Consider the following 27,132-nt stretch of genomic DNA (forward strand, 5'->3'; position numbering starts at 1 on the left):
AATAAGGCCCAGATAAATAAAGTGATGTCGGGTTATCGTTCTAAAGATCAGAGGAGGTTTGGGAGGCTGTGTTTGCCACACACGCTACAAAGCTGAAACATGGCTTTGTTCCCCACTGTGGGTGAGAGGTCCTTGTAAAACTTGCAGAAGAATGTGTTGCTCCTGTGGGTCTGGATGGTCTGGTGGCTGTTCTGACTCTCCTGCCGAGTATCCCCAGCCAAGCAGGTCACAAATCAACAAATGTGTCTTTGTATTTTAGGGGAAAAAGTAGAAAAAGAAATGGAACCTAAAACAGGTATGATCTTACTCCCAAATAGTTTTCCAGTGTACCCACTGTTGCAGCAGTGAGGTGTGATGTGGCTTTGAAGCCACATCACACCTCACTGCTGTGAGAGCACCAGTGTCCAGAATGCTCCCACTGGCTTTTGGCATCCTCACAATTTAGCACTTTTATATGAAGTTTTGAAAATGATAGTGTCTTACTTGTGTTTACATTCCGTTAGAGTAAAGGTAATAAAAACTAGATATGTAGTGTGAATTCTTAAATAAATATTAAAGCTCCATATTTTCCTCTTCTCCAGCGTTTTATTTGAAGTGTTGATCCATAAGAAGATATATTTGTGGTTTTAAGAACCAAAAAGCATCTCAGTGTAGTTTTACATCTCCTCTCTCAGGCTGCTCTCTGGAGGGATCAGAAGAGAGGAGGCTCTGTGCCTCTCTTCTGATTGGCTGACTGATCCAATAAGTGAGTGATCCAATAAAAATATAGCAGATTTCAGGTAAACACTCAAAGAAACCAAATCCTGCAAGGTTGGATGGTGGGTCCAGGTGGGCGGGGCTTGGGGCCTGGCTGAGAGCAGTGACTGTTTAGTTGTGACATCACAAAGTTCCAGAAGTCCTGACGGCTGGTTTTAAGGCTCAGTGTCTGAATACAGGCTGTGTGCATTTCTCTGTGGACTGACGCTTTGATATTTTCACAGTGTTAATATAGAACCTAGACCTGATCTATAATCAAACAACACATGGACATCTACCTTTAGACTGTATGGACCTTTAATGGTTGGCTCATTTTTTTTAACTGGACACAGACAGGCTAGCTGTTTTCCCCTTCCTCCAATCTTTTTGCGAAGACGCGCTAACCATGACCGCAGCTCTGTCCTTAATGCATGAGAAAGACATTGTTTTTCTCAAGTTTATTTTCAAAAATGTTGTACCAGTACTTGAAAGTTACACTGGGGCATGTGTCAAATTCAAATAAGAAGTGCTTTTCCTTGTAAAGTACTTTGTAATCTCTGGTTTGATTGTGTTATACAAATAAACTTTATCATTGTTATTAACAGCTGGAGTGGGGAGGAAAAGGAAGTGACTTACTTTGATTAAATAAGTAATAAACGAAGTCCCAGCAGTTTCAAGTTTTAAAGTTTTCTGTTTACTTTATACGGGAAAAGTGTCATAGCGGGGGAGTAGGAAAAAAAACATAAAAACATTGTACATTTACTTTAATCTTAATCAAAATATTGTGCCAAAACAACACCCGATAAAAAATCCAATGACTTGAGCAAACCTGAAAGAGGGATGTCCAGCAGAAGCAAGTTGTTGGTGAGTTTCCAAAAAGCAGCTCAGTTTGGCTCACAGCTCTTATCCCTATGCCTCCCTCTCTCCCTGTCTCTTTCTCTAAATCAATTCATTTGATGATGAACCCCCCCCTTCTGAGCCCAATTACCAGTAACCATGGAGGCCTGATGAAACCGGTCTGACGACACAAATGTTTCCTGAGAACACAAAGGGCCTTTTATTCAGCTGATGCCCCAGTCAGCACTGAGAGGCTGATCAGTGTGTGATCACTCTGTCGGGGTTATGATGAAAGTGGATAAGGGTGAGGTGTACTGATGAGCCTAGCACGTTGTGTGCTTAGCCTGCTTGTGTCGTCACGGTTACTTCTGGGATTGTACTATTGTGTTGTTAGGTTTTTCATCGCTGCTGTTGACATCATTTTCCCGGCACACTCTCCTTCCTGTGTGGAAAGTGACTGGGATCAAACACAGTTATGACAAAGTTATGACATTCATCCAATATCAGGGTTGATGTAGACTTTCTAGGTTTTCTACTTTGTGTGTAACATTGTTGGGACCTTTTTCGGAACCAAAAACTTTTATGACAATAATGACATATGACACAACAAAATAAAATATATATGCGTTTATTAAAGTAAAAGTCTGGATCTTGAAGCTTGAAGACCCAGATGGGGACAAACATACAGTGTATAGATCAAGGCGTGACTGAAATGATGCAGATATTTTTGGATTGAAGCTACTCTCAAGCAGTTTCTTATATTACTTTTTTATATACTTACATACTTATATATTTTCATGGCAAACATATTCAGAAACATCCAAATGTGCAGTAACTTCCTCACAATATTTTTCTTTTTTTGGCTGGAATATCCTTTAGGTCTCTGTTGTCTAATTGCTGATTTATAAAGTGTCAAATGCACCGCTTAGCCTTTCCTCTTATTCTGGAATAGCCTTCATTGTATATGGCCCTCCAAAGGCAGAGCTACAGTCTGAGGGGCCCAGGGTAGTGCTACAGTAAAATGTGATGACAGAAACCAACCATGGGGGCGTCTGTAGTTTTTGTTAATTGTCTTGTTAATTGTTAAATCCATATGTCTGTACACATCAACTCTACACATTGTTCCAAATGTACTAGAATAACATGTAAACTCGTGGTGTCCCTCTCTCTGTCTGTCTCCTGAAGTGTTTCAGCAGCAGGCGGTCCACAGCCCTCTGGAGCAGCAGAAGCAGAGGCAGAAGCAGAAGCAGGGTGGAGGGGGACCCATCCCCTGTCAGAACTGTGGGCTGCCCTGCAAAGGAGAGGCCCTCCGAGTTCAGAACAAACACTTCCACATCAAGTGCTTCGTCTGTAAAGGTATGTAACGCTCAAATTAAAATCAGCTCTGCACTGTCACCCCAAACTTGCAGCTCTCTGGAAAAGCAGAAACACACCCTCTGGGTGAATCAGCACTCATTAAGGATGCCATGAACAGGCAAACGGAATGTGGACCTTTTGTGAATGTCTGACTGTAGAATATGTACCCTTGTGTATATGAGGCTCATAACAGGCTCTTGTCATGTCCACGTGAAGGAAAGAGTCCCATGGGTCTGTTGGGGAAAAACATTTATCAAGCAGAAAAGACACTGATGGGTCAGTGAGCAACTATGGGAGAATGAGGATGAAGGTTTTTTAAATAAAGAAGACTAATTGACATATTAATACAGACCTTGACTCTCAAAGAGAAGATCTATCTATCTATCTATCTATCTATCTATCTATCTATCTATCTATCTATCTAATATGGAGTAGATGAGACTAGTTAAGAGCTTTTTGTGAAAGAGATTCTATCATAGGCCTTTGGAAGAATAAAAAACTCTTATGTGGTATTTTTTGTGGCAAAGACGTCTGGTGACCTCATGTAATAGTCTACACTGTAACATTCATCTCCCATAGATTTGCTCTGAATTGAGTCTCAAAAGTACAGGTCAAAGTGTGTCCTGCATCAGTTCGATAGCAACACAATTTTTAGTTTCCAATTACAGGATGATTCCATAGTTTAGGCATCAGCATGGCGTAACATGAAGTGGGTGTAACTGTAAAGTGGGTGTAACTATAAAGTGGGTGTAACTGTAAGTGGGTGTAACTGTAAGTGGGTGTAACTGTAAGCATTGCAGGCTGCAGTCACATCCTTTGCACCAGGACGTTCTGGTGTGACCAGGCCTCTATTTTGTTGCACTACAACTTCTACTAATAATGATAATAAAAATGATAAAAATAATTTTGCGGGGATCAGTCAAGGTTTAGCACTAACAAGAGGCCACAATCAATTAAACCCACCCTTGTGACCAGTATTGAATCTTATAATATAAAGTCATTTATAATTAGATTGTAATTGAGCAATAAGAAGAAATCCATTGAGAAAGTCAATACTGATGGGTCAGTCAGGTCTAAGTAATTACAGAGATAATGTAGGTGTGGGTTACATTGTGTGTGTGTGAGCAAGAGAATTGCAGGTGTGTTTTGTATTTCTGGGTGGGTGTCGGATACTTGACATGTGAGTGTGTTCTATATGTGTGTGGTTGTGGTTGGAGGTGGGTGTTGGACTTTTTTTTGCACGTGACTGGACTTTATACGATTGTGTGTGCGCCTCTCCCAGCCCGGACTCTCAGCACAAGCCTGGTGTCAGTCCGCTGTTGTTGTCAACACACACCCCGGTTGCTAGGCTACCGGCGGGGTCGCTACAGTGGCAGCTTCCTGGAGTTTATCGCTTTTAATCTTACACTGACCAGCAGACTCCCTGTCTGTACACCCCCCCCACCCCACCCCCACCCCCCTGAATGAAACAGCAGAGTGTGAGTAATCCTATGATGCCTTAATAATGTATCTGCAGTGTAAGAACTGCAGATAATGATCAGCTTATTTGAGCCAGGTCTTAAAGGATAATTACAGTTTATTGGATTTGGAATTTATTATCACGGTTTTAGCCATTACTCTTAGCAGTAATAACAACATTGTGTGCTCATAGAGGAATAGTGAAGATCTGGGAGCATGGTGTCATCACCATGAGGAAAGAGTAACAAGAAGTCACTTAGTTGGGTAGTTAATATTTGCAGCCACTAGATAACAGCTTATAAGGAGTGCTGATATATTGCGAGCCACCAGCACTGGTGGAATTCATCTTCATACGTGCACTCATGTACTGTGTTGAGTACAACTTTAAGATACATACTGTGTACTTTACTGTCGTTTTATGTGAGTTTTCTTCTCACCAGAAGTAATGTGACGGCGGAAAGAAATACGATCGGTCAACTAACAGACCAGTCAAATTATACAGCAGCCACAACTTCCTGCTCTCTCTCTCTCTCTCTCTCTCTCTCTCTCTCAAAGTAAAATAACATTTTTCTGATTTGACAAAAAATGATATTCCTGAGCGTTTGACCCCAAGACTACTGTGTGAGAGTGAGGAAAAGACTGGTGGATGAAAACTCTGAAAAAGTACAAGGACCTTGTGTTAAGATTTTTTGTCAGCTACTATTTTATCTGGGTCATGAATAAACATTCACACTCAAATGCAAGAATAGCTCAATTTTACTTAAAGCCATGATATGTTTACTACGTTGACTTCATTCTGTTCATTTGTTGCTGCTCATTAAAAAGGCCTGTAGAGCAGAGAATGGCTTTGACCGCAGTGTGCTGTGTGGTAATGTGCAGCTGTCACAGACTGACTCTGACTCTCTGTTCTTTCATCAGCAGCTTTTACGTTTAACTTAAACAGAAATGAACAAATTGTGATGCGTACATGCCTCGGGTCACACCTACAAATTCAGCAGATGTTATATAACTTGAAATTCATTATTTCAAAGTTACTGCAGCTCATGGTTAACAGCACAGAGAGCACGTTTTCTTCTTTGGATGAAATTATTCGGCTTTCTTTCAAAAGTGTTTAATAAGGAAGTGTGGGGCTGGCTAATTTAATGCCAGGCATTCAGGAGGTATATTAATACCATGTAAACACAACAGTCAGAGGAGCTGTGTTGGGGAGCCGCTGACTCCACCCAGTTCACACAGAAAATGCCTGGCCGTTCCTCCTGTCCGTAAATCCAAAGCATGACCACATTAATTGAATTTCCAACTCATTTGGGTTATTAAATGTGCTGATTACCTCAGCACTGCAGAGGTTAGATGGAGAGTTGGGTTGGGTAGTTTGCTATTAAAACTTCCAGATGTGGGCTGACAGGAAATAAAATAAACCATAGCAGGTTGAGTGGAGATCAGGTTGTTTCTGCCGTTCAAACCTGAACATCAAAGAGAGGAGAAGACAGCTCAACACAGCGTGAACTTAGATGTTCGTTTTTTTTAGCACATTCTTCATACAGTGGATAATAGAACCAGGTGAAATATTTCCCCCTATTAGTCTTTGATTTAAAGACCATAAACACAGCGCATTGAGGGCTACCTCACCTCTGACCATCAGAGATATCAGGATTAACCTGGAAGATAATCAAGCCGTTGACCCCTGACTCTGCTGCTGTATTATCGCCAATTACAACCAGCCTGGGTGTTAGCCAGCAGGCTAACAGTGCCAGGGAAGTGAGGAACCGTCAACTCTCAGCTAGCCATGTGTAATTAACACCGAGCAGTGAGGAGGACTGGACTAATATGAGTTAATATTAGCCTCTTCAGCATTGGCTTCATGTCAATGTAGCTCTGGTTTGCAAATAGTAAACACAGTCTCAGTGTTTTTAGCAACATGCACACCTTAGCTTACTGTTGGAGCACGGCTGGATTAAGAGCCTGGGGTGTCCTGCCCCCCCCCCCCGCTTTACATTATTTGGCAAAATACAAATTTACATAGTTGTAAGCACCAGGTAAAGGAAAAAAAATGAAAGATGCAACTGACACAGTGAAATGGCAGTTAGATTTGGTCTGATTGGGGCATAGGTGAAATCATGGCTCATCTGCTGGCCAAGACCTACAAGCTGATGGTCAAGTGTGGTTTTACCCTGAAGGAAGCTTAGATGTGTTCTGGCGCGGGACAACGGATCTCTCAGAACCTCCACAGAGAGCAGCAGGAGCAACCAGCATCTTCTGTTCCTGTGGCAGTTGGGCTCTTTAATGAGCAACGTTGATGCGATTGAACTTTTATTTGTATTATATAATATTTATTGTATGCAGGTTACTTATGCTACTATTGTCTCCATACTGTTTATATTGGTACATTTGCACTGTTGGTCTTCATGATGTTGTGTTTCATCTAACTCTTTGCTGTCACTGACGCTCCCTCTGTTGTTGTAAGGACCCGTGTACTTTCCCTCAGTGACTCTGTCTGGTGTCATTGATCGTGTGTATTTGTCTCTGTCAACTTATTGTATTTGTCTGGTGCCAAACCAGGTTCCCCTCTTGGAATTAATATAAAGTTCATGCTATCCTATCCTGACCTGTCCTATATGATGGGAGGGGGGCCCCTCAAGGCCCCTAACAGTTGCAGGGTTCTAAGACAGTTACTGTTTAAGAAATAACTGCATAATACAGTTGAAATACACATCTTTAGCACCTGAACTGCTACCATTCTCTCCTGAGGCATGTTTTCTGGGCTTTATACTTTGTAAATAATGATTTTTTTTTCATGTTAATGACTGTTAATTACAGGCATTTTATCAATAGTGCAAGTAAAGTTTTAGCCAGAGATTTTTCACAACCAGGCAAGACTAAAGTTGTTCTAATAATAAAGTATCTATCTATCTATCTATCTATCTATCTATCTATCTATCTATCTATCTATCTATCTATCTATCTATCTATCTATCTATCTATCTAATGAATGGCTTATTACTAATCCATAAAGAATTGGCAAATTATTATTAACCATTAATAAAGACATTACTTAACACAAACATTTTTAAAATAAATCATAGTAAGGTTCGTCAAACTGTTAAAATTATATTCAAATTATTATTTTTTAAACTTTGTTAAATATTTTTTGAAAAAACAAACAATCTCATCACTTGGTCCATTTAGTAGCTCTGGAACTTTAGATCATATCACATGGCCTTCATCAGCATCTGGAGTTTGCCCAGTTGTCATTGAATTGTAGATGTTTTCAAACAGTGGAATTCATTTGTGTTTAACCCACTGTCATGTTGTTGGTACATGTTTTATACTGACAAAATCCCACACAGTAGCTTTAAGCACTGCAGAATATGATGAGCACTAATTGCTGTTTTCATGCTAGCTGTCATCAACACCAAGCTGTGAGGGTTGAGGCAGTGTGTTTTATTTAGGTACCAACTGTGCCTGTCTCTGTCTTCTCACATGCTTTGATGACACTGAGCCCATCGATAACAGAGAGCTGCAGACGAAACTACACAGCAGCTCAGACACACTTTTATCCCTCATGTTATTGCTTTTACAAAGAGCCATCACATCATCCAAATAGCATTTGAATACAGCGGGGAATACTCAAATGTGAAAATATGTGGTCACACCCTGATGTCGGCAAGTCTGCACGAAAACTGATAAATGTGGAGAGCTGAAACTGCAGTGGTGAAAGACTCTGTATGTCAGACACACTCTCCTCCTTTGTCATTCACACACCACATTCCCAAGCATTTAAGAACACACACTCTCTCACACACACACACACACACACACACACACACACAGGAGTGGTATCTTTCATTACTCTGCACTTGCCTCTGTAAAGCTGAAACCAGTTTTTGTTGGAGCTAGTGGGTGTAGTCTGCCAAGCCAGAATACATCTCAATGCCACATCCGCATCATTTGGGAAAAACAATAAACATGCGCGAGCTTTCTGCTTAAAGCTACAGCTCACCTCTGCCTTAAGAATCTGACTGAGGCGAACTTTGACTCCTGCACACGAGGAAAACTGTTCACATCCAGTCAATACCTCTGTGGATTTTCACCAGAGTTTTAGTGTGGATGTTGATTCTCCACCTTTAGGAACAGTTGATGGTAAAGAGAACCAGGTTCTCTGTCAGCAAGCACATTACATTCACACAACGTTCGCAGAGCAAATGTAACGAGTAAATTACACTGTGATTTATCGTTTATCACAGTGTAATTAGCTCATTCACTTGTTACTGTTTAGGAAGACTAGACTGTTGAAGTAATTTTCTAATGTGTAAGTTCAGGTTCAACACACATCTGCCCATGTGTATAATAACTGACCTCAGAGCGGTGGCACCTACGTCAATGAAAGATTGACAAGCAAACTTGTTTGTAGCCAGCTATAGCAAGTTGCCTGTCAAAGATCTCAGGAGTGTGTGCATGTGCCGCATGCTAGGGAGCTGGCCAGGGAGCATGATCTGCTTCCTCACTATACAGCCATTCATATCAGATCTGAGCTCGCTCTGTTTTAAGAAAGACTTTATGGTTAAAGCTCAAAAAGCCAGTAAGTGGACCTTAGAGTTTAGATTCTTCATAATGAAATGTTTGGCTTGTGGTAAAACACGCATTACTCATGTGTTTGTCAGGTGTAAACCTTTAGCTTTATTTTGCGTTTGTGTGATTGTGTTTAGCACGACTGTCAAACCCCCAGTGTCAAACTCAACTCAGCTTAAATCAACATGGATGATAATTACTACAATCGCTCAGAATAACAGCAAGTTTAAAGCAGCTACAGTGCTAATGTAGACCATGTGATATGGTTGAAAGGTGCGGTGAGTAAGTGGACCTTGAGCTGGGACTGTTTTGTCGACTACTGATTCGGAGATCAGGACGTGAAGCGTTGCTGGGCCACAGAGGACTTTTGAATGAACAGTCAGTGAACCTATGGAGAATGAAACAATGGTGCGTTCTGTGTGCTGTGTGAAATTACAGCTTCGACTCTGTTTCGTTCAGTCTCCCTCTGAGGTGGTGGCAGATTTACGGATCGCATTGTTTTTTGTACAACCACGCAGCCCGAGAGTGTGTTTGTCTTCCTGGAAGTAGAGACGCTGCCGGCCACATGTTGAGGTCCTGATAGTCAGATCAGTGGTGTTACACTGTAACAGCAGATGGTTGTGATATTCTCAGTCGGGTGTTGGCTATTGGATTGTCTCCTTCTTGGAAGCAGGCTGAGGAGAACAGAGCCGGGGGGGGTGTTGCGTTTGTTTGTGCCAGAGGTGCTGACCTCACATACACACCCACGTGTCCGGGGAGGGGGGAGCTACACACACACACACACACATACACACACACACACAGACGTACTTGAAAGGAGTTGAAAGACAATCTTTACATTCAGTACACATCATATTATGCATACGATGGAGTACACAGGCATTGGGCATTCTGATGTTGATATTTCTGGATTATAGTTTGTGGAATTGTCAGTTTTTTTTTAACCTTTTTATCCTCGGTGTAAACTTTTCAGTTTCATCCCAAACGTCACCTGTCAGTCAAACACTCATTTACTGATGTGTTAGTTTCGTAGCTCCCGTTAGCAGGGTGAGGATTTACAGACATAGACAACACAGGCTTGCTGTTATCCAACTTTTAATAAGTAGGCAATATCATATCTAAATGTACCTGGTGGGAAACCCCCCCCCCCCCCCACACACACAAACACACACACACACACACACACACACACACCTGTATTTCCAGAAACAGAGCCAGTACCGAGGGAAATTATGCTACCTGACTCATATTTATATTGTTTTGATCATTTCTATTGTTAATACTGCAACTGCTTTGGTCACAGGGAGTGATTTCGCTGAAAAGAATTCTGACAGGGAGAAACACAAACTGTCAGATGATTTTACACATTTTCGACAAACACTCAGGACGGCTGAAGTTGTTTAAAAAAGAACATTAATGTCATCTCATGCATCAAATAGGTGCAGGTTCTTGGCACAGATGTACAGCACGTGCCTCAGTTATGTGCATGAGCAGTTTACAGTGAAGTTTACAATGAGGGTAAGATATGGTCAAATTTCTATCAAAGTTGTGCACATTTTTATAATCGATGTTTTGGATTTTTCTCTTGGAATGATCCTATTGAACATGGAAATAAACAACAAAAAACCTCATAAGATTCAGTGAAAATCCTCAGATCGCAGTGTGTTATGATGTTTCCCGTAGCCCAGTAGTTTAGACAATAGACAGACCTCCCCAGCCTGTTGTCTCATTAGATGCCTGCTTGCAATTTAGTCCAGCGTAGCAGGAGTCTGGATCAATGTGGATCCATTTGACTTGTCAGAAGCATCAACCTTGATGTTTTTTTTTTCTTTCTTTCAAGCACAGTCCCATAGCTGGTCAAATCAATGCCAGCAGGCCTACAACTGTTCCGTCAAGGTCGCCAAACAGGGCCGTGAATGACACCGCCGCCACCTCACACACGTACACGGATGATGAGTCATTGTAAAACATGAGGTGCGGTCAAGGTCGCGCATTCATAGCAGAAAGCACATAGCACATATATATTTAACCCTGCTCGTACACTGTAAAAAATGTCGGCAGGGAGTGGCTCCAGCCCTTACAGGATAAGCAGTATAGCTAATGGATGGACGGATCCCATGTAAACATTTAGTTTATACTGTATCACTTCAAATTAGCAGCAGATTTGTTTAATAGTGAGCATCATTTTTTGATCAATAATAGTGATTGGATTTTTTTTTTATGAGACAAATCAGTTCATTTTATAGGGATGGGTATACTTTTTTAACATCAAAGATATATTAAGATTTGTATGTAAAGCTACATGTAAAAACTCATATTACAGTAGATAGTAAAGTTAAAAACTTGTAAATGTGGGGGGAACTGCAGAGTTGTCTTTATTGTGGGTTTGTCCCCACAATCAGCTCCTGTCACATTAATCATTTAATGACCAGTGCATGTAAAATATTGAGTAGTGCAACTTTAAATCTGGAGTAGTGCAGCTAATTAATCTAATCAAGGTGAAGCTCTTACCAGCCCTTCAACGTTACTAGCTTTCAGCACTTGTATGTTTTCAGTGCACGGTGCTAGATACACCTACGGTTTGCTACATGAAAATAATTTCAGAAAGGTTTGATGCTAGCGCTAGTTTCACCTGGATTACTTGCATCATGTTCAAACCCCTGTCTCTTTTACTTTTTTTCAGTCTAGACCTTATTTGTACAAGTAAAAACAGATGCACCATATTTTATTTACAAATCACAACAGGGCAATTTTGTAGCATATCCATCCGTTCAAGCATGTAACTTCCTCACTCATTCTACATGCTGACTTCTAGGAAAAGCAGAACACACTCGGCTCTGAGATTCTCCAGTGAGGACGGAGCAGATTCTCACACTGACTTCCTCTGAAAGCCTCTGAGTATACTCCTATTATGTAAGTGGCTTCGCAGTGCCATGAGATGAGCGGTCAGAGATGGAAGTTATCAGTTTCCTGTGAAATAGATTGCCTTTCAGCCCTGTAAAATGTTGTAATCATGATCCTATTGCAGTGTCGACAATGTTTCTGGCACTAATGTTTCTGTTAGTGTCAGTATTGCTTGTAATTACGTAGAATTCGAGTGGAGTTGAAGTAATGCTTTACTTTTCTGAAGTTGAAGAGTGTTGTTGTTACTGAAAATCATAAGGTATACTGCCCTCAACAACCCCCGCCGTACACACACTCATTTATTCCCCCGCACACTCCCTCCACTCCCTCCCTCCCAGAGGTCAAACTCTCTTGTGGTTGGTGGAAGTTTTATCTTGTTGCAGGCGTGTACCCCGACACGTTCTGTTCTTCTTTGCCGAGTCTCAGGACGACATGACTAATTAGCTGCATCGTGATCTCATCCGCCAAGGCCTAAGTGCAGGGTGAACACACACACACACACACACACACACACTGTTGTCATGGTGACGGAATGGTCTCAAAATGATGAAATCACTGCTTGAACATAACACTCAGTTGGGTTTATTTCATAGCTATTGACTGGGTGTGCCATAGATCTGTATAGCCCACAACCATTGATAAAGCCATTAGCCATTTAAAACATCTGTCCTTTTATCAGTCAACATTTGAGAGGATCCAAAGTGCTGTTAAGTTTGTAATTTTATACATATATATATATATATATATTATATATAATCTTCCTCGGTTCAGTCTGTTGTAGAAGTTCTGTAACATCATATTTGAACTTAAATGATTGAACTTGGTTTACTGGCTTCCATCCGGCGTCGCTGCCTTTTCCCTCGTGATGGAAGGATTAGAGAAAGTCGGATAGGAGAGATGAGAGCTACAAGAAAGGGTTGAGAGGAAGACAGCTTCACAGTTTCCATTAGCGATGAAGGACAAGAGGAAGAGCGTCCTCTGTCTTCCTCGCGTGATGCACTCAGACACACTCTCTGATACTGATCTGTATTAGAGGCCATTCTGCCAGGAATACACACTCCTCTGCAGCGTAGTTGCCCTGCTGTTGTACTGCAGATGAAAATAATCATATAAATTGGTTGTGTTTTCTGTCACTTTTAAAAGGATGCAGTGCTTTCTGTTGGTGTCAGCTCTATAAATGATGAATGGGCTCCAACTTGAGCTCATGTGGGCTCAGCTGCAGAGCTGCTTGAGGAACTCAGTCATAATACTGTGAAGAGAGGAGTCTATGTGCCAACTGGCAGCGCAGGTATGAATATGCGGGGATCGAAAGACGAGCTGATGGGAACCTGCACTCAGGAGTCTGAGTGAGGGTTTCTTGCTCCATCTCTTCCACTCCTTTATGTCTCTGTCAGAGCTCATTTTAATACTTTGTGGGCCAAGTCTCACACAGAGTCTCCAGCTTGTCTGAAGTCATCTGGAACGAGTCCGAGTCAAGTCTCAAGTCATTTGAGTCAATTACAAGTCTCTTCTCAAATCTGTCAGAGCAAGAAGAAATCCAGGTCAAGTCTCAGGTCAAGTCTCAGGTCAAGTCTCAGGTCAAGTCTCAGGTCTTTCCGAGCAGGTGTCACCATCATATTTATTTGTTTATTGTTTTGGGATTTTACCAAGTCAGAACCTGACCCTCCGTCTAAGTCTCAAGTCCTTGTTTCTGTGAGTTTCACTGTACGCCAAGTCCTGAGTCTCAAAACTATGTCTGTGATATATAAGCCAGTTTAATGACACTAAATCTGAATTGTTCCAGCTTCCTTCATTTAACCTTTTATTTTTCCTTTTGGCTCCTACAGAGGAGCCCTCGAGGAATCCTCTTTCATCTGGGTGTCTCTCATCCAGGTGTAAGCAGCCGTTGGAATGTATGCATGTTGTAAATACAGATTACAAGATGTCACGTTTTTTTGCAGCCGATATCGATAGTTATCATCTGTGAGTGAGATCGGCCAGTACAGAACTTTCTTTGTGTTTTGTTATAGCAGCTGGTTTAGCGGTTGGTCCGGGGTCAACAACATACTTTTACTTTGTTCAACGGAGCAGAACAAAAACCTCAATGCAGCAAGCATCCTACAGGAAGGACAACTTAATTACACAATGTAATAAATTATTAATTACATGTGTTAATTTATGTGCATTAAGAAAATTATTAACAGACTGAAATATTAAGCCTATTCAATGGGCTAAACAGTGCAAACAGTCTAATTAATAAAAGCCAATATGTCTCAGAACATTAACTCAGTTGCATTGTACAAACTAAAGAATAATAGGATTTCAACTCAGATACAGGCTGCGTTCACAATGTAGGTAATTTATCATGGCATTATAAATGGTGTACGTTATATCAGTCTCACACACTTTGTAAGTATCAACCACAAGTGACCAGTTTTAAGGTGACAGTGACTAGAAGCATCGATGCCGATCTACTGTCTCACTGAACACTCAAAGTGCTTAACACTACAAACCGTATTTACCCATTCGCTCACACTGCACTTTTGCATACAGCAGTTTTTTTCTATCACAAACATTCAAACAACAGAACCGACAAATTCTGCACTTTTCATCTTGCTCAGGGACACTCAGACCGGAGGAGCCAAAGGCTGCATCACAACCTTGTATTTAGTGGACGACCCACTCTCCCACCTGAGTCACAGCCGTCCACTTCCTGAGAGAAACGTTCCTGCTCCTATTGTTGTGTTTGTTTTATTGGCACGCTGTTACCCCTGGGGGGGGGGCTTGTCCAACATGTCGGTCAACGTTTTCATGAGTGGATAAAAGGGTGGAGAGATGTTATGCAACTAATAGGAAAATGTGAAATTTTCAAGTTTGAGTTTAGTGTATGGGGATGTAGACCGAGGAATAACAGATGACAGATAACAAATCACAGATGTTATAAACCTTCACATATCACAGTAGAAAAGCCAGTCAGTGTCACTATAAAGATGCTTGATTACCATTAATTTAACTCAAATTAGATACAGTCTCCCAGAGGCATGCACAGCAAGCAACATGGGTTTGTTATGAGTCAGTCAAAATATGGCAGAAAGGCAGTGACAGCGCTGCTCCGGAGACTTCTCGCAGGTATAAGCAGCCTTTTAAAACAAGGGTAAATGTCAGGCCTGGACTTGAAAGAGGACTCAGATGCAGAGTAACAATTAGGCAGACTTTATTTATCTATTCCAACCTCAAGAGAGAGAGGGACGAAATAAAAACAGCTATGAAAATTATGCTATAGGGAAAAATCTAATAAACAAAAAACCACTCCAAATGGAGGGACAAAACTGCTAAAACAAAAGGAATAAACCAACAGAAAATCACTCTACAAGGAGGCTACAAAAGTTGCTACAAACTTGACGAACAGAAAACTCTAGACTATGAAAATACAAACAAAAATCGCTCACTTGGAGGTAAAGAATAAGTACGATAATGCAGAGACAAAGGCAAGGCATGGACTGTGATAGTAGGCTGGGGTGCACGACAGGACGAGACACTCTGGCACAAGACAAAGGGAGACGCAGACTATAAGACACATGAGGGCAAATGGGGAACAGGTGGACACAATCAGGAATCAGGGAAGACACTCAGACAGGTGACACATGAGGAAGGGCAAGTGACCTGAAACGAGAGGAGAGTTAACCTTTCAAAATAAAACAGGAAATGACAAGACATGGAGACAGGACAAACCCAAACTTGACCTCACCGTGTGACAGTAAACCCGCTAATAAACGCCGACTGACCCCTTTTCCACTGCCAGTCCAGTCTGTGTTTCTGTTCGGGCTGAGGACACGCACCGAGCGGGCGTGCAGCAGGAAGACCCAGCACACCCCCGTCCCTTGTCCTCATCTGTGACAAGGTGTTGACCATGTTATTATTCTAATGTTCAAATGCAACAGAAAGTGCTGCTTATTATTTATTTGTGGTTTACATGATAAAACTGGGTGAAAGTTTTTACTTTTAGAAAATTTTCAGCACATTTTTAACAATACAGCGATAACATTGATAACTGTGATAAGTTTAGACACTATAATCGTGATGTCAAATTTTTTATATGGTTTCATGTCTAGTCATGTGTTTAGAAGTTGTGCAATTCTACAGCAGAAAAACGCTTCTACCACTGGTGAAAATGGAAAGCTACAAAAAAAAACCACACAACTTTGTGCTTCCATCAAAGTAAAGGTGCATATTTATGTACTGCAACAAAAAAAAACTCAACAAAGAGCAATCCATATGGTTATTATGTTATTCATTTTCACTTCAGATTGTGTAGAAAGTGAACAGAAAAAAGAAAAAAAAAGCCATGTTTTAGTGTCTCACTGAGCCTGGCTTCTGAAAACTCTTGGAAGGTATTTCGGGTCTGAAAGGCAATCATAAAGGTGTGTAGAATCATTTTATGGTTAAGGGGTTTTACAGTGTTAATCGTGAAATGAAGAATGAGTTTTGTCAGATTTGTAATGTAGTGAGAGCTCATTAGTCTGTACCTGTAGCTGTGGCAACAGTTGGGGGGGGCAGGGTTTGGCGGTTCAGTTTTCCGATGACCTCGCGGACGTTCGTGTTCGCAGTTTCATTCTCAGTTTCAGGATCGTTGCCTACTATGTATGTTTTTCATCTGGCCGCTGTGCGAACTGTACAGAGGCTCTGTTGTGACTTCAACCTGACACCTTCCCACATTCTTTACATGTATGTGTGTATTTGTCATAGAGTACATCTTATACTGTATGTGTGTGATCTCACCCACATGTTGCAAATGTGCGGTGCCTCATACCTTTATGCATCCTTCTAAGTGTGAGGCAGTGTGTGTGTGTGTGTGTGTGTGTGTGTGTGTGTTAAAAGGTCACTGAGAAGTCCCGGGGCACGAGACCAAGCAGAGCAAACATCTCTCATTTATCTTTCCTGTCGTTTTTCCAGAGAGAAAAAGTGGAGGGAAAAGAAAGGCGGGGTATTGTTTTTGCTAAAGGGGTGGAAAAATAGAGCGAGGTTTCCCCTTAGGGGATGTGATGTCATGCAGTTGCCATGGTTACCGTGTGTAATCATTGTGTGTTCATGAGAGGACATGGTGATTTAGAGTTCCTGTCACACATTGTTAAAGCTAGACAAATAGACAGATTGCAGCCTTTACACACACACATGCTAATAACTCAGCCGCTCTCACTGTGATGTTATTGGCTCTTTGAGGAAAACAATCAGACGTGTCAGACGGGCTCTGCTCCTACTCTCCTTATTACTTCTTTTCAAATGAATGTCTACGTTTAGGTTTGTACTCTACCTGTTTTGTGAGATTATGGTTGTGTTGACAGAAGAGAGTGGAAGCCAAAGTAACAGTACTCAATGTGAGGACTTAGATTACCAGCAGTACAAGAAAACTAAGATATAGCCTATTCATCAGAAAAAGTCTCATTAAAGGAATAGTTAGACATTTTGGAAAATACACTTAACTTCTTGCCAAAGAATTTAGAATAAGATCAATTCATCTCTCATATGTCCATTAAAACTGTTTTAACCAGAGGACATTAAACTTATCTTAGCATCAAGATAGAAAGCAGTTTCTACCATACAAAAGCAGTTCTGTTTTTTATGGGGGTTATGTGTTGAGTATGAGTCACCTGGGGACAGTCACTTCAGTTTTTGTACAAATTAAACAAAAAAGATGTAATGTGTTAATTAGCTTCATAATTGCTGGTAGGTAGATTTTGTTACCTTCGGGCAGAGCCAGGCTAGCTGTTTCCATCTGTTTACAGTCTTTATGCCAAGATAAGCTAACGGTAGCTTCACATCGAATGGACAAACATGAGAGTGGTGACAATCGTCTCAGAAAGATAATGAGCGTATTTCCCACGTGTTGAAATTTTAGGGCCGAACTTCCATTGTTGCAGGACATGCATTAATATCTTTAGTTCTGAATATCTCTCCAATGTGTTCTAATTTGTCTCTGCCTTCTTTTTTCTCCCCTTCCTCCTTCAATTCTTTCTGCCTGTCATTCTGTTGCTCTCTTTCCCCTTTGCCTTCTTCTTACACGCCTTTTTCTTCTAAACCTTGCTGCTCTTTCTCTTTTTTTTTTCTCTGTCCTTTCTACACCCTTTCACCTGCCCTACCTACCAGTGTGTGGTTGTGAACTGGCCCAGGGAGGCTTCTTCGTGCGGCAGGGTGAATACATCTGTACTCTGGACTACCAGCGACTGTACGGGACTCGTTGCTTCAGCTGCCAGGACTTCATTGAAGGGGAAGTGGTGTCCGCCTTGGGCAAGACCTACCACCCCCGCTGCTTCGTCTGCGCCTCCTGCAAGTAAGAAACAGGGTCCGAAACCATATCATTCACACAGAGATGGAAAGAGTGCTGAAACTTTTACTCAAGAAAAAGTACTGTTGCATAAAGGAAATCTTCCTCAGGTAGAAATAAGTCATTTAAAATGAACTCTGATTAAATGGTACAGGGGAGAACAGCGCTTAAAGCAGCCAATAGGTTCCAGTGAAGCACTTTGCACATGTGTATACAACCGATAATTACAACAGCACAGCAGGAGTCCATAGACTTTATGTTTATGTAGCAATATTCTCTCCTCGGTACAGTGAGTTACAACGATCAGTTATTTATTGTACTCACCTGTCTGAACGTAACTCTGTAAGTCTTGTGACGCCGTGACGTTCTCCACAATCTGCTCTAAATGCAAAATACAACCGGCCCGCTCCCTCCCTGGTCTCCCTGCCCCCTGCACACACAGCAGGGATTACCAGAAATGGTAGAAAGATGGTGCACACCTCACTGATGGTAGAAGTTCAGCCCAGTATCCACCTGTTGGTAAAACAACATGGCAGGTGTGTTTGATGTCGCCACACTTGCAGGGCGCGGGCCACGTCTCTTTGGCCCACACCTCCTTTCTCGGTGCTACAACCCATAGATATATGGGGGTGATAGCCAGGAGAATCCTCAGGAAGGGGGACTGCTCGAGGTATTGTGGGTCAGGATCAGATGGGAGGTTACACAGCTTGGGGACAGGAGCAGGCAGTGGATTAACCAGCGCAGGACTGGAAGGCTGGAGTCATGAACCCAAGTCGAATGGGCTGGGGTGTTGACTGAGCTGCAGGCTGAGGATGAGTGTGCTGGAGGCTAGCTCACTTGGATGCAGCCTGGAAAACAGATTGGAAAGCAGGCTTGAAGCTACAGAGCCAATGCTAGCTGGCTGGAAAACAGGCTGAGGACCAGCTGGCCTGATGCTAGCTGAGCAAATACAGGAAGAAAACAGATAAAGTGACAAAGAGTTAAGGGGGAACCGTGAAGCTAATTGGGGTGGGGCAGGCAATTACAAAAGGCGGGAAACACACAAGGGCTGGAAGCAAAACAACTAACAGACACAAAAGGAAAAGTAATTTCGAAAAGAACGGAAAAACAGAAAATAACTAAACAGTCCAAGCGTGACATCACACTGAGGGGCAGACCGTGACAGATTCTCTTTCAGAAATGAAAAGATTCACTGTACGGTTAAACTCATGTATCTGTATCAGCTGGTTGTCTCAGCCCTCCTTGTTGCTGCTTTTCCCACGACTAAAAGAGCTCAAACTAAAAATACAAAAACATATTTTCAGAGGGAGATATGGCACCCATATCTTTTTTACACACATGATGAACAGCATGGCATCATGAAGGTGTCTCTTACAAGTACATAAAGCTATACTACACATTCATGTATAAATATAGGAAAGCACGTGAAGACGTGTCACTGCAAGTCACACAGACACCTTTCCACCCATGTGCATGTGCATGCCTCTAGTGTGTGTGTGTCTGTGTGTGTGTGTGTGTGTGTGTGTGTGTGTGTGTGTGTAGTACTAGTGTTGTTCCTTAGGCCTAGAAAGGTAATAGGAGCCTCTGTCAGGCAGGTATTTTAAGTGTGTGGTCAGTCACTGCAGCCACTTAGCCCGTCCCATAGCTAGTGTTAAATGTCCTGTGTGTGTGTGTGTATGTGTGTGTGTGTGTGTGTGTGTTTGTATGGTTCTGAGGACTAATTTTGTTTTGAAACGATCATTAGGGTTAGAGTTGGAATTAGGTGTAAGTTAAGGTTAAAGTTAGGGTTAGGCATTTATTTTTGATGGTTAGAGTAATGGGCTAGGGTACATTATAACGAGTGTACTCACATCTAATGTTTGACAAGATTATGTGTGTCAGTGTGTGTGTGATCCACATGCTGAACCTGAGATCAGAATGTTCCAGTGTGGCATTTGAGGTTTGTAATGTGATCATGAAACTCCTCTACTCCTCTTATAACAAATATCACTTTTGTGGAGGCCAAACACAGGCTTATTGTGAGGGAAATAAAAATAGGGCTGACAGAGAACAAATACTGTTACTGACATCAGACATCAGACTCATCTCTGTGTGTCTCATGGTCACAGCACTGTATTGATTATCAATAATTAATAGGTCCAAATTAGGGTCAAAAAGACTTTGAACTTGTAAAGTGATAAACAAATAATTCCAAAGTTAGTAATCAACCTTTATAACCTATAAAATGAATCTGCATGAGAATTTGAGGTTGCACAAAAACACAGTGAGAAAGAATAGATACAAAGCAGACCTTACCTTCATCTCCACCGCAGGCCATGAAAGGCGTAGAAGATTTTCAAGAAGGACAGCAGTATGAGCTCCTCCATGACCCAGAAGGTTCCAGATGATGCTGTAGAAAATAATAGTAAACATTTATTGCTTTGTAAGTATGCAAACCCACCTGGGTTTAAAAAGAGCCTGCACCATCCATCTTGCAAAAATCGACCACACCTTTCACCCTGACCTCTGATTGGACTCCTCTTTCTAATAGGATTGTCCTATCCTAACTGTCCAGTCAGATTCTGGTTTAGGTTGGTAAGCATCTACAAACCTAGGAGTTATTTGTGAACACCATTTTACAAGTTCAAAGGCTTTTTCACCCTTAATTTGAGGCCATAGTAATTCATTAACAGGAATCTAGCTTTTCACTGTCACTGCCTAGGTTTCAGTCTGTGTGTGTGTGTGTGTGTGTGTGTGTGTGTGTGTGTGTGTGTGTGTGTGTGTGTGTGTGTGTGTGTGTGTGTGTGGAATATGTATATATATGTATATATATATATATATATATATATATTAGTATGTATGTATGTATGTATAATTAACAATTATGAAAAATTCTTGGTAAAATTGTTGATTAAGGTGTTCCACTAGGATCAATATTCGCCGCCCTGATATTTACTGTATACATACAGTATATAAAGTTTTTTTCAACTCAGTACTGCAGTGTGCTCTTTTATGCAGACGATACAATCTTGTGCTGTTGGTGCTAACCCAGCAAATTGCTATTTGATTCATTATTAAAGGCAGCCATCACACTCACCACTGTGAGTTATGAAAAAGTCAGATGGTTCATCACTGACATACCTGTGCTTTCATTTATAAGGTCTTTATAAGGTAGTTGTGGTCAAAGTGAATAACCATGACACCAGGTCACAAGAACCCTGAACTGGGGATGAAAGCTTTCAGGTACGATGCACCTTACATTAATGTGACTTAAAGGTTCACTAGTTAATGGTTTTATAATAATTGTGACTGTGTGAGTGATGACTGCCTTGTGTGACTGTCTTATTTTGTTGTGATCTTTTATACTGTATATGTATTTAGCTCTTTCTTTCAAAAGAGGTATTGATTGCAATGAGACATAATGAACAAATGAAGCTTAACTAACTTCAGCACATGGAACATATTGAGATTACGAGGACAAATTGAATACCTTCATTTTACATTCAATTTACTTTATATTTTGAGCCAGTTTTATTAATTATTAATTATTAAGAAACATGGTAAAATAAATGGGGGCCAAGCTATACAAATAAGTTTGTATAACTTGGTCTTCTTATTGTGTCAGACTTAGAAAATAAACTGTTTGACTGTTTAGACATGACAGTTTGTGTGGATGTGTTCTTCCCTCAGTACCTGGCTGTGACAGTGACAGCAGCTCTAATATCACATTTCCAAGCTGTAGACAGCAGCAAGTGAAAGCCAGTCAGTCTCACTCTGCCAAGGAGTCATCATTCCTTCTGTGCATGACTCTGTGTTAGAGCAGAGACATTAACATTGTTTCATTATGTTTGTGATGTCTCTTAAGCATTATAATAACACTTGCCTCTAAAGGGTATTTGGCTGCTAATGAATGGCAATGATTTGATTTGTTAATTTCGCAGCAGCAACACACACGTCTGAATGTTGTAGTCACTGTTAAAGTGATGGCTCAGGTTATTTGATGCAGGGTTTGTATCAGGTACTTCTATCTACAGAGCACTGACCCAAATCTACTGCACTGACCATGATACAACCATGTCACATAACCCCAACTATCACTTTAATACAGCTGAAGCTACTCTTATTCAGATCACCAGATGCCCTAAATATCACATTTAACTTCTAATGTGTGTCACTATCTCAAGTGACTGTGATCGCTGAACACAAAGACTTCCAGACTTCAAATCACTCATCATTTCGCAGTGACACCTCCCTCACCCTGCCTTAAACAGCTGCTAAGCCACCATACACAAATATATATTGCTTTTAATGAAGCGATTTATGTCTCATGATGATGTTTCAGAGCCTTCAAATAAATGTTCAAGCTTTTGGGGAAACTGAACTCTTAGCACAAACCCTAAGAGACAGAGCCCCAGTCTGATGCTCTCTGTGTTTTCTGTTTCTTTGCAGACAGCCATTCCCGGCTGGCGACCGAGTGACATTTAACGGGAAGGAGTGTATCTGCCAAAAGTGTACCCAGCCTTTGCCTGCCAACAGCCCTGCACCCATACAGGCTGTCCACAGTCAGTATTCTGTTTACGTCTGTGTCTCTTTCCCGTCTCCTTTAAAACATAAATCACTCCACAAGTAAACTTTTTCGAAGCTTTGTTAAACTGCTTGTTACTGTAATTCTCTGTTCCATCCCTTAAATTGGCACTTCTTAAATTGTATCAAGTCATTCCTTTCTCTGGAAACTAAAATGTCCAATGTTCTTTTTCTTCTTTTACTCAGTTAAATCAGAGTACTATGGAGGGAACCACTCCACTCAGAGAAAAGGTCAACTTCAGTATAATTTCTAATCAAATCTTATCTAATTCTGCTTCATCTCTCTGTCCTGTGTGCAGATTGCTGCGGCTGTGGGAAGGAGTTTAAGAATGAACAGTCTCTTGTAGCACTGGACAAGCACTGGCACCTGGGATGCTTCAAGTGTAAAGTCTGCAACAAGGTGCTCAATGCCGAGTACATCAGCAAGTACGTTAGTCTGGCTTTGGAAATGAAGCGCTAAAACCACACTACATCTTTAATGCTATTATGTCTATGGCAATTTGTTCTACTTTTTGTTGGGTGGTAATTGTTGGATGTCCCACTCCTTTCCCATTAATGTGCCCAATGTCAAGTGTCTTTAATGCAGATGTTTCCTTCGGTCTTCTAAGTGTCTAGTGTATGAAGATCACTGCTTACCAGATGAATGGCTTCAGGTGCCAGAGATTCAGTGTAAAATAATGAAGGAAAAACATTCACACACTCTGATCTTGATTCTGATCTTGATCTTGCAACTAGCTAGTGGAGCATTTAGCATCTGAAGAGCCAGATACAGTTCACAGCTTGTTTCCATCACACACAAGTTGCCAAAAAATCAGTTACTGTCACAAAGTTAATATTTTTAAGCAAAGGCCTTTCTATCACCTTTTATAGTTATTACTATCTCTTATATCTAATGTTTTACTGTTAGTTTACTTGTTACAACATTCTTTGTCTATCTTGAATTTAGACATTTATTTTGCTTTATATGGTTACACACACATAAATAAAGTCAAAGGTTTTTCTATAATGTAAGAATTTTCTTCTGTCACAGTTTCATGTTCCAGTATTAAAGAGCCACATGGAATACAAATAGAAAACAGAGTAGATGCAGCATAAGCATTGTAAGAAACCAGTGGCTAAAGTCTTATTTACAACAGATCTGGTCAATATGATAATATCAGAACGCAGTTCATTCTGTACCACATGTTTAGGCTGCAATAATACGCTGCCTGAAATAGTAAATCATGGCACTAACCAGCAGCTGTGGTTTTATATTTGGTCTGAAATACTCACAAATGATCATAATGTAAGTTCGTGGCTAAAGGAGCAGGATTCACCAGGCTATATCTTGTCAGCTCAGGCACGGTGCATGGACGATCCTTAGGCTCTGAGCTGAGCTGGATGATGTGAAGTGTATCTGATGCTCTGTGTCCTGTGTTGTCCCATCAGGGAGGGGATCCCTTACTGTGAGATGGACTACCACGCCATGTTCGGCATCCAGTGCGAGAGCTGCAAGAAGTACATCACTGGGAAAGTCCTGGAGGTAACGTTACTCTGCTGATGTGTTACACTTAGAAGAAATACTCAACGGCAGCTGTTAGCATTGTAGCACGCAGTCCGTCAAACACATCTAAAACAGTGTCTTCAGATTGATAAGGAGGTGAAAGAGAAATGTAGGAATCAAGGTGAATAAACAGAATAATGAAAGCTTCATGGGTAATATCATTGAAAGTGAAGATCTCAGCAAATAAAAGTCAGAATGTCTGACAGTGTTGACCCCATTTCCCCGAAGCCATCATTAAAATTTCATCAGAACTTATGCACTGCTAATGCAGATACATGAGAAATGCTTCTAGGATAGCTACCCCTGTATGAACAGATCTGAGACCAGCCCTTTATAGCATTCACATGATCATTAACACAATTTCCTGGAGTATGAAAGGGAAGAGTGCACAGGGCGGCTTCCAGAGGCCGATGGGGTGAGCTCAGCATCTCTCTGCACTCAGCCTGTTGGAGTTGCTCTTGCTTGTTTCTTATTTTTCCAACTTCTTAACTTTCTACCTCTGTCATACCTGTTTAACGGCGCTGCGCTCTCTTTGAACGCGCTAGTCGAGAGTTCTGGTCTGTTGCGCAGCAAATCCACAGAAGCATTTACACCAGGGACCAGCTGACCACGCTGAAGCCAGCAGGCATGGTGACTGCATGTTGGGCAATTGTAACAAAGCAATTTCCCTGCGGGGATCAATAAAGTATTTCTGGTTCTGATTTAGTCCCACTGTAGTCTGCTGTGTGTGGGTCCACAGGGAAGAACCAGCCAGCCGGGATCTCTTCCGTTATTCAGCACAATCTCTCCTCTTCCTTTGCCGTGGGCTAATGGCTTTGACCTCACTCTAAACTGCACACACACGTTATCTCTCCTTGTTCCCTTTCCTCCCTCCCCCCTCAGGCAGGTCATCCTTTCATTGTCACTCACTCTCAGGTACCAGTCGGCCTCTACACTTCTCTCTGTGCCATAAAACAAAGCCATACAGGCTGCTGGACACATGCAGGACACGTTACACACTTCGTCCTCCGTGTCATCGGTGTCCAATGCTGGACATTTCTTAAAAAGTGTTATTAGATATGGGGGGGTGTGAGAAAGGACACATCATCCCCAGGTTGTTGCTGTCATTAAGTGTGATGTGTGAGCTTGGCCTGATTCAGTTTGTGTGCCTTCGAGCAGTACGTATATAGAGACGGAGAGAAAGACACTAGAGTCAAGCGTCATGCTGGTAGCTGCACCTTACACCCAGTCGGACCAAAATAATTTGAAGCAGCTGACTGCACAATGGGGGCAAACACCTGATGTTCAGGTGAGATTATTCCACTTTTAAATAATGCATTTTAACTCATTCTACTGCATAGTCATTACAGGGCCTCAAATAATGAAGTGAACTATTATTATCATTATTTCATTTCATTCATTTCCCATATGCTTTAGTTTTTATATAATCATGCTGAATTAATAACATATGCCTTCATAAAATGTATTTGGCACAATCAATAGCAAGTTTCTCACTCAGGATTGTGATGAATGGGAACATTTCCTATTTTAAGATGATGGACAGTGTTTCCTCTGTCAGCAGAAGTGTGTCTGAAGCTGATGGATTTCAGTGGGGACCTGAAATTTTACAGATAATAAAGAAGTGGAAGTACTGATCAAGTGCATGCTCTGTCCAATTCCATGGTGCAGTATAAAGGTGATGCCATCATTTACATTGTATTTTAACCTTTTAGAGGGAGGTGTAATTTCTGATTTATTTTTGACAGAAAACGTCATTACAACATCTCTGTCTTCACATGCAGCTGCTGAAATGGTTAAAAAATATATTTATATCTTTTCATGTCGGTGTCATATTCAGATTCAGACTAGACAAACTGTAGGGGAAGGTGTCAGTTTTATGTAATGTTGACCCACATGTAACGCAGGCAGTGTTTTCCTGGTGTAAGTATTAGAAGCACCATACTAATCAACAACACCAAACATCTGCATCCCCCAGAATGGCCAGTCTGATTATTACTTTGCAGCTGTTCATTCTCAATGAACAAGAAAAGCTGGAGCAACATGGTGGAATAGGAAAGAGGGAGAGAGATTGACGGAGTTGGATGAGGCAAGAGGAGCATCGGTGAGGCAGGTAGAAATCAGTGCAGCAGAATGTGACCCGGTGAAGCAGCCTGTTGTTCTGCAGTGATGAAGGGAAGTGACATGGGATACCCTCCTGGGGCGGAGAGAGGGATGAGAGGAGGAGAGGAAGAAAGCTTTTAGATGGGAGGTCTTGGAAGCTCTAGCTCGGCATTATAGAGACAAACAACAATCTCTCTCTCTCTCTCTCTCACTTTCTCTCTTCCTTTCATCACATGACGCTCTCTTTTTCATGAACACGTCGGGTTCCAGTGTCTGGAGAGAGGCAGGAACAGAAGAGATGGAATGAGAGCACGTTTCTGTCTTTCTCACACTGTGTTTGTAAATGACATCATCCACATCCATTTCCTGTTGTGTCAGGCTATCAGGTGTGTACACCTGGCTCTTTGGCCCACAATGACTGGAGCCAAAGCCAGTCAAGCAGGACTAAAAGCACATTTGTGTGTGTTTGTGTGTTTTGGTGGTGTGTGTACTGACTGAGCAGGGAGTGTTCTTGTGTTTGCTTCCTTGAGGCAAGTTTTTCCTTACTTCTTTTCTTTTATTGCCTCATTCCTTAAAGGGTTGTCAATGCAACCATATAAGCCCAGTTGGCTCTGGACATGAATGTAAGAAAGACGTCGGGCTCTTATTATATATTAGTATTCTATGCCAAGATGGTGTTGGCATGAGACGTTTGGAGGATATTTGATTTCTTGGCGTAGGGAAAGGGTCAAATTTAAAACAACTGAGAGACTATTTTCTTGCCGAA

The 27,132-nt window shown here is 41.4% G+C and overlaps 1 protein-coding gene across 14 annotated transcripts in view; it reads left to right on the forward strand.

The window, feature by feature from the left end:
• The window catches only part of ablim2 (actin binding LIM protein family member 2), a 92,900-nt gene that overhangs the window by 25,862 nt on the left and 39,906 nt on the right, over window positions 1–27,132 (forward strand). For all 14 annotated transcript variants that reach the window (XM_022747769.1, XM_022747768.1, XM_022747772.1 and 11 more), the window contains exons 2-6: window positions 2,758–2,928; window positions 17,983–18,166; window positions 22,589–22,701; window positions 23,023–23,149; window positions 24,152–24,245. In XM_022747769.1, coding sequence (XP_022603490.1) covers window positions 2,758–2,928; window positions 17,983–18,166; window positions 22,589–22,701; window positions 23,023–23,149; window positions 24,152–24,245 — 689 coding nt within the window. The remainder of the gene's footprint in view (window positions 1–2,757; window positions 2,929–17,982; window positions 18,167–22,588; window positions 22,702–23,022; window positions 23,150–24,151; window positions 24,246–27,132) is intronic.

Source organism: Seriola dumerili, unplaced genomic scaffold (genome assembly GCF_002260705.1).
Source record: "Seriola dumerili isolate Sdu_G_001 unplaced genomic scaffold, Sdu_1.0 BDQW01000111.1, whole genome shotgun sequence".
Classification (NCBI taxonomy): domain Eukaryota; kingdom Metazoa; phylum Chordata; class Actinopteri; order Carangiformes; family Carangidae; genus Seriola; species Seriola dumerili.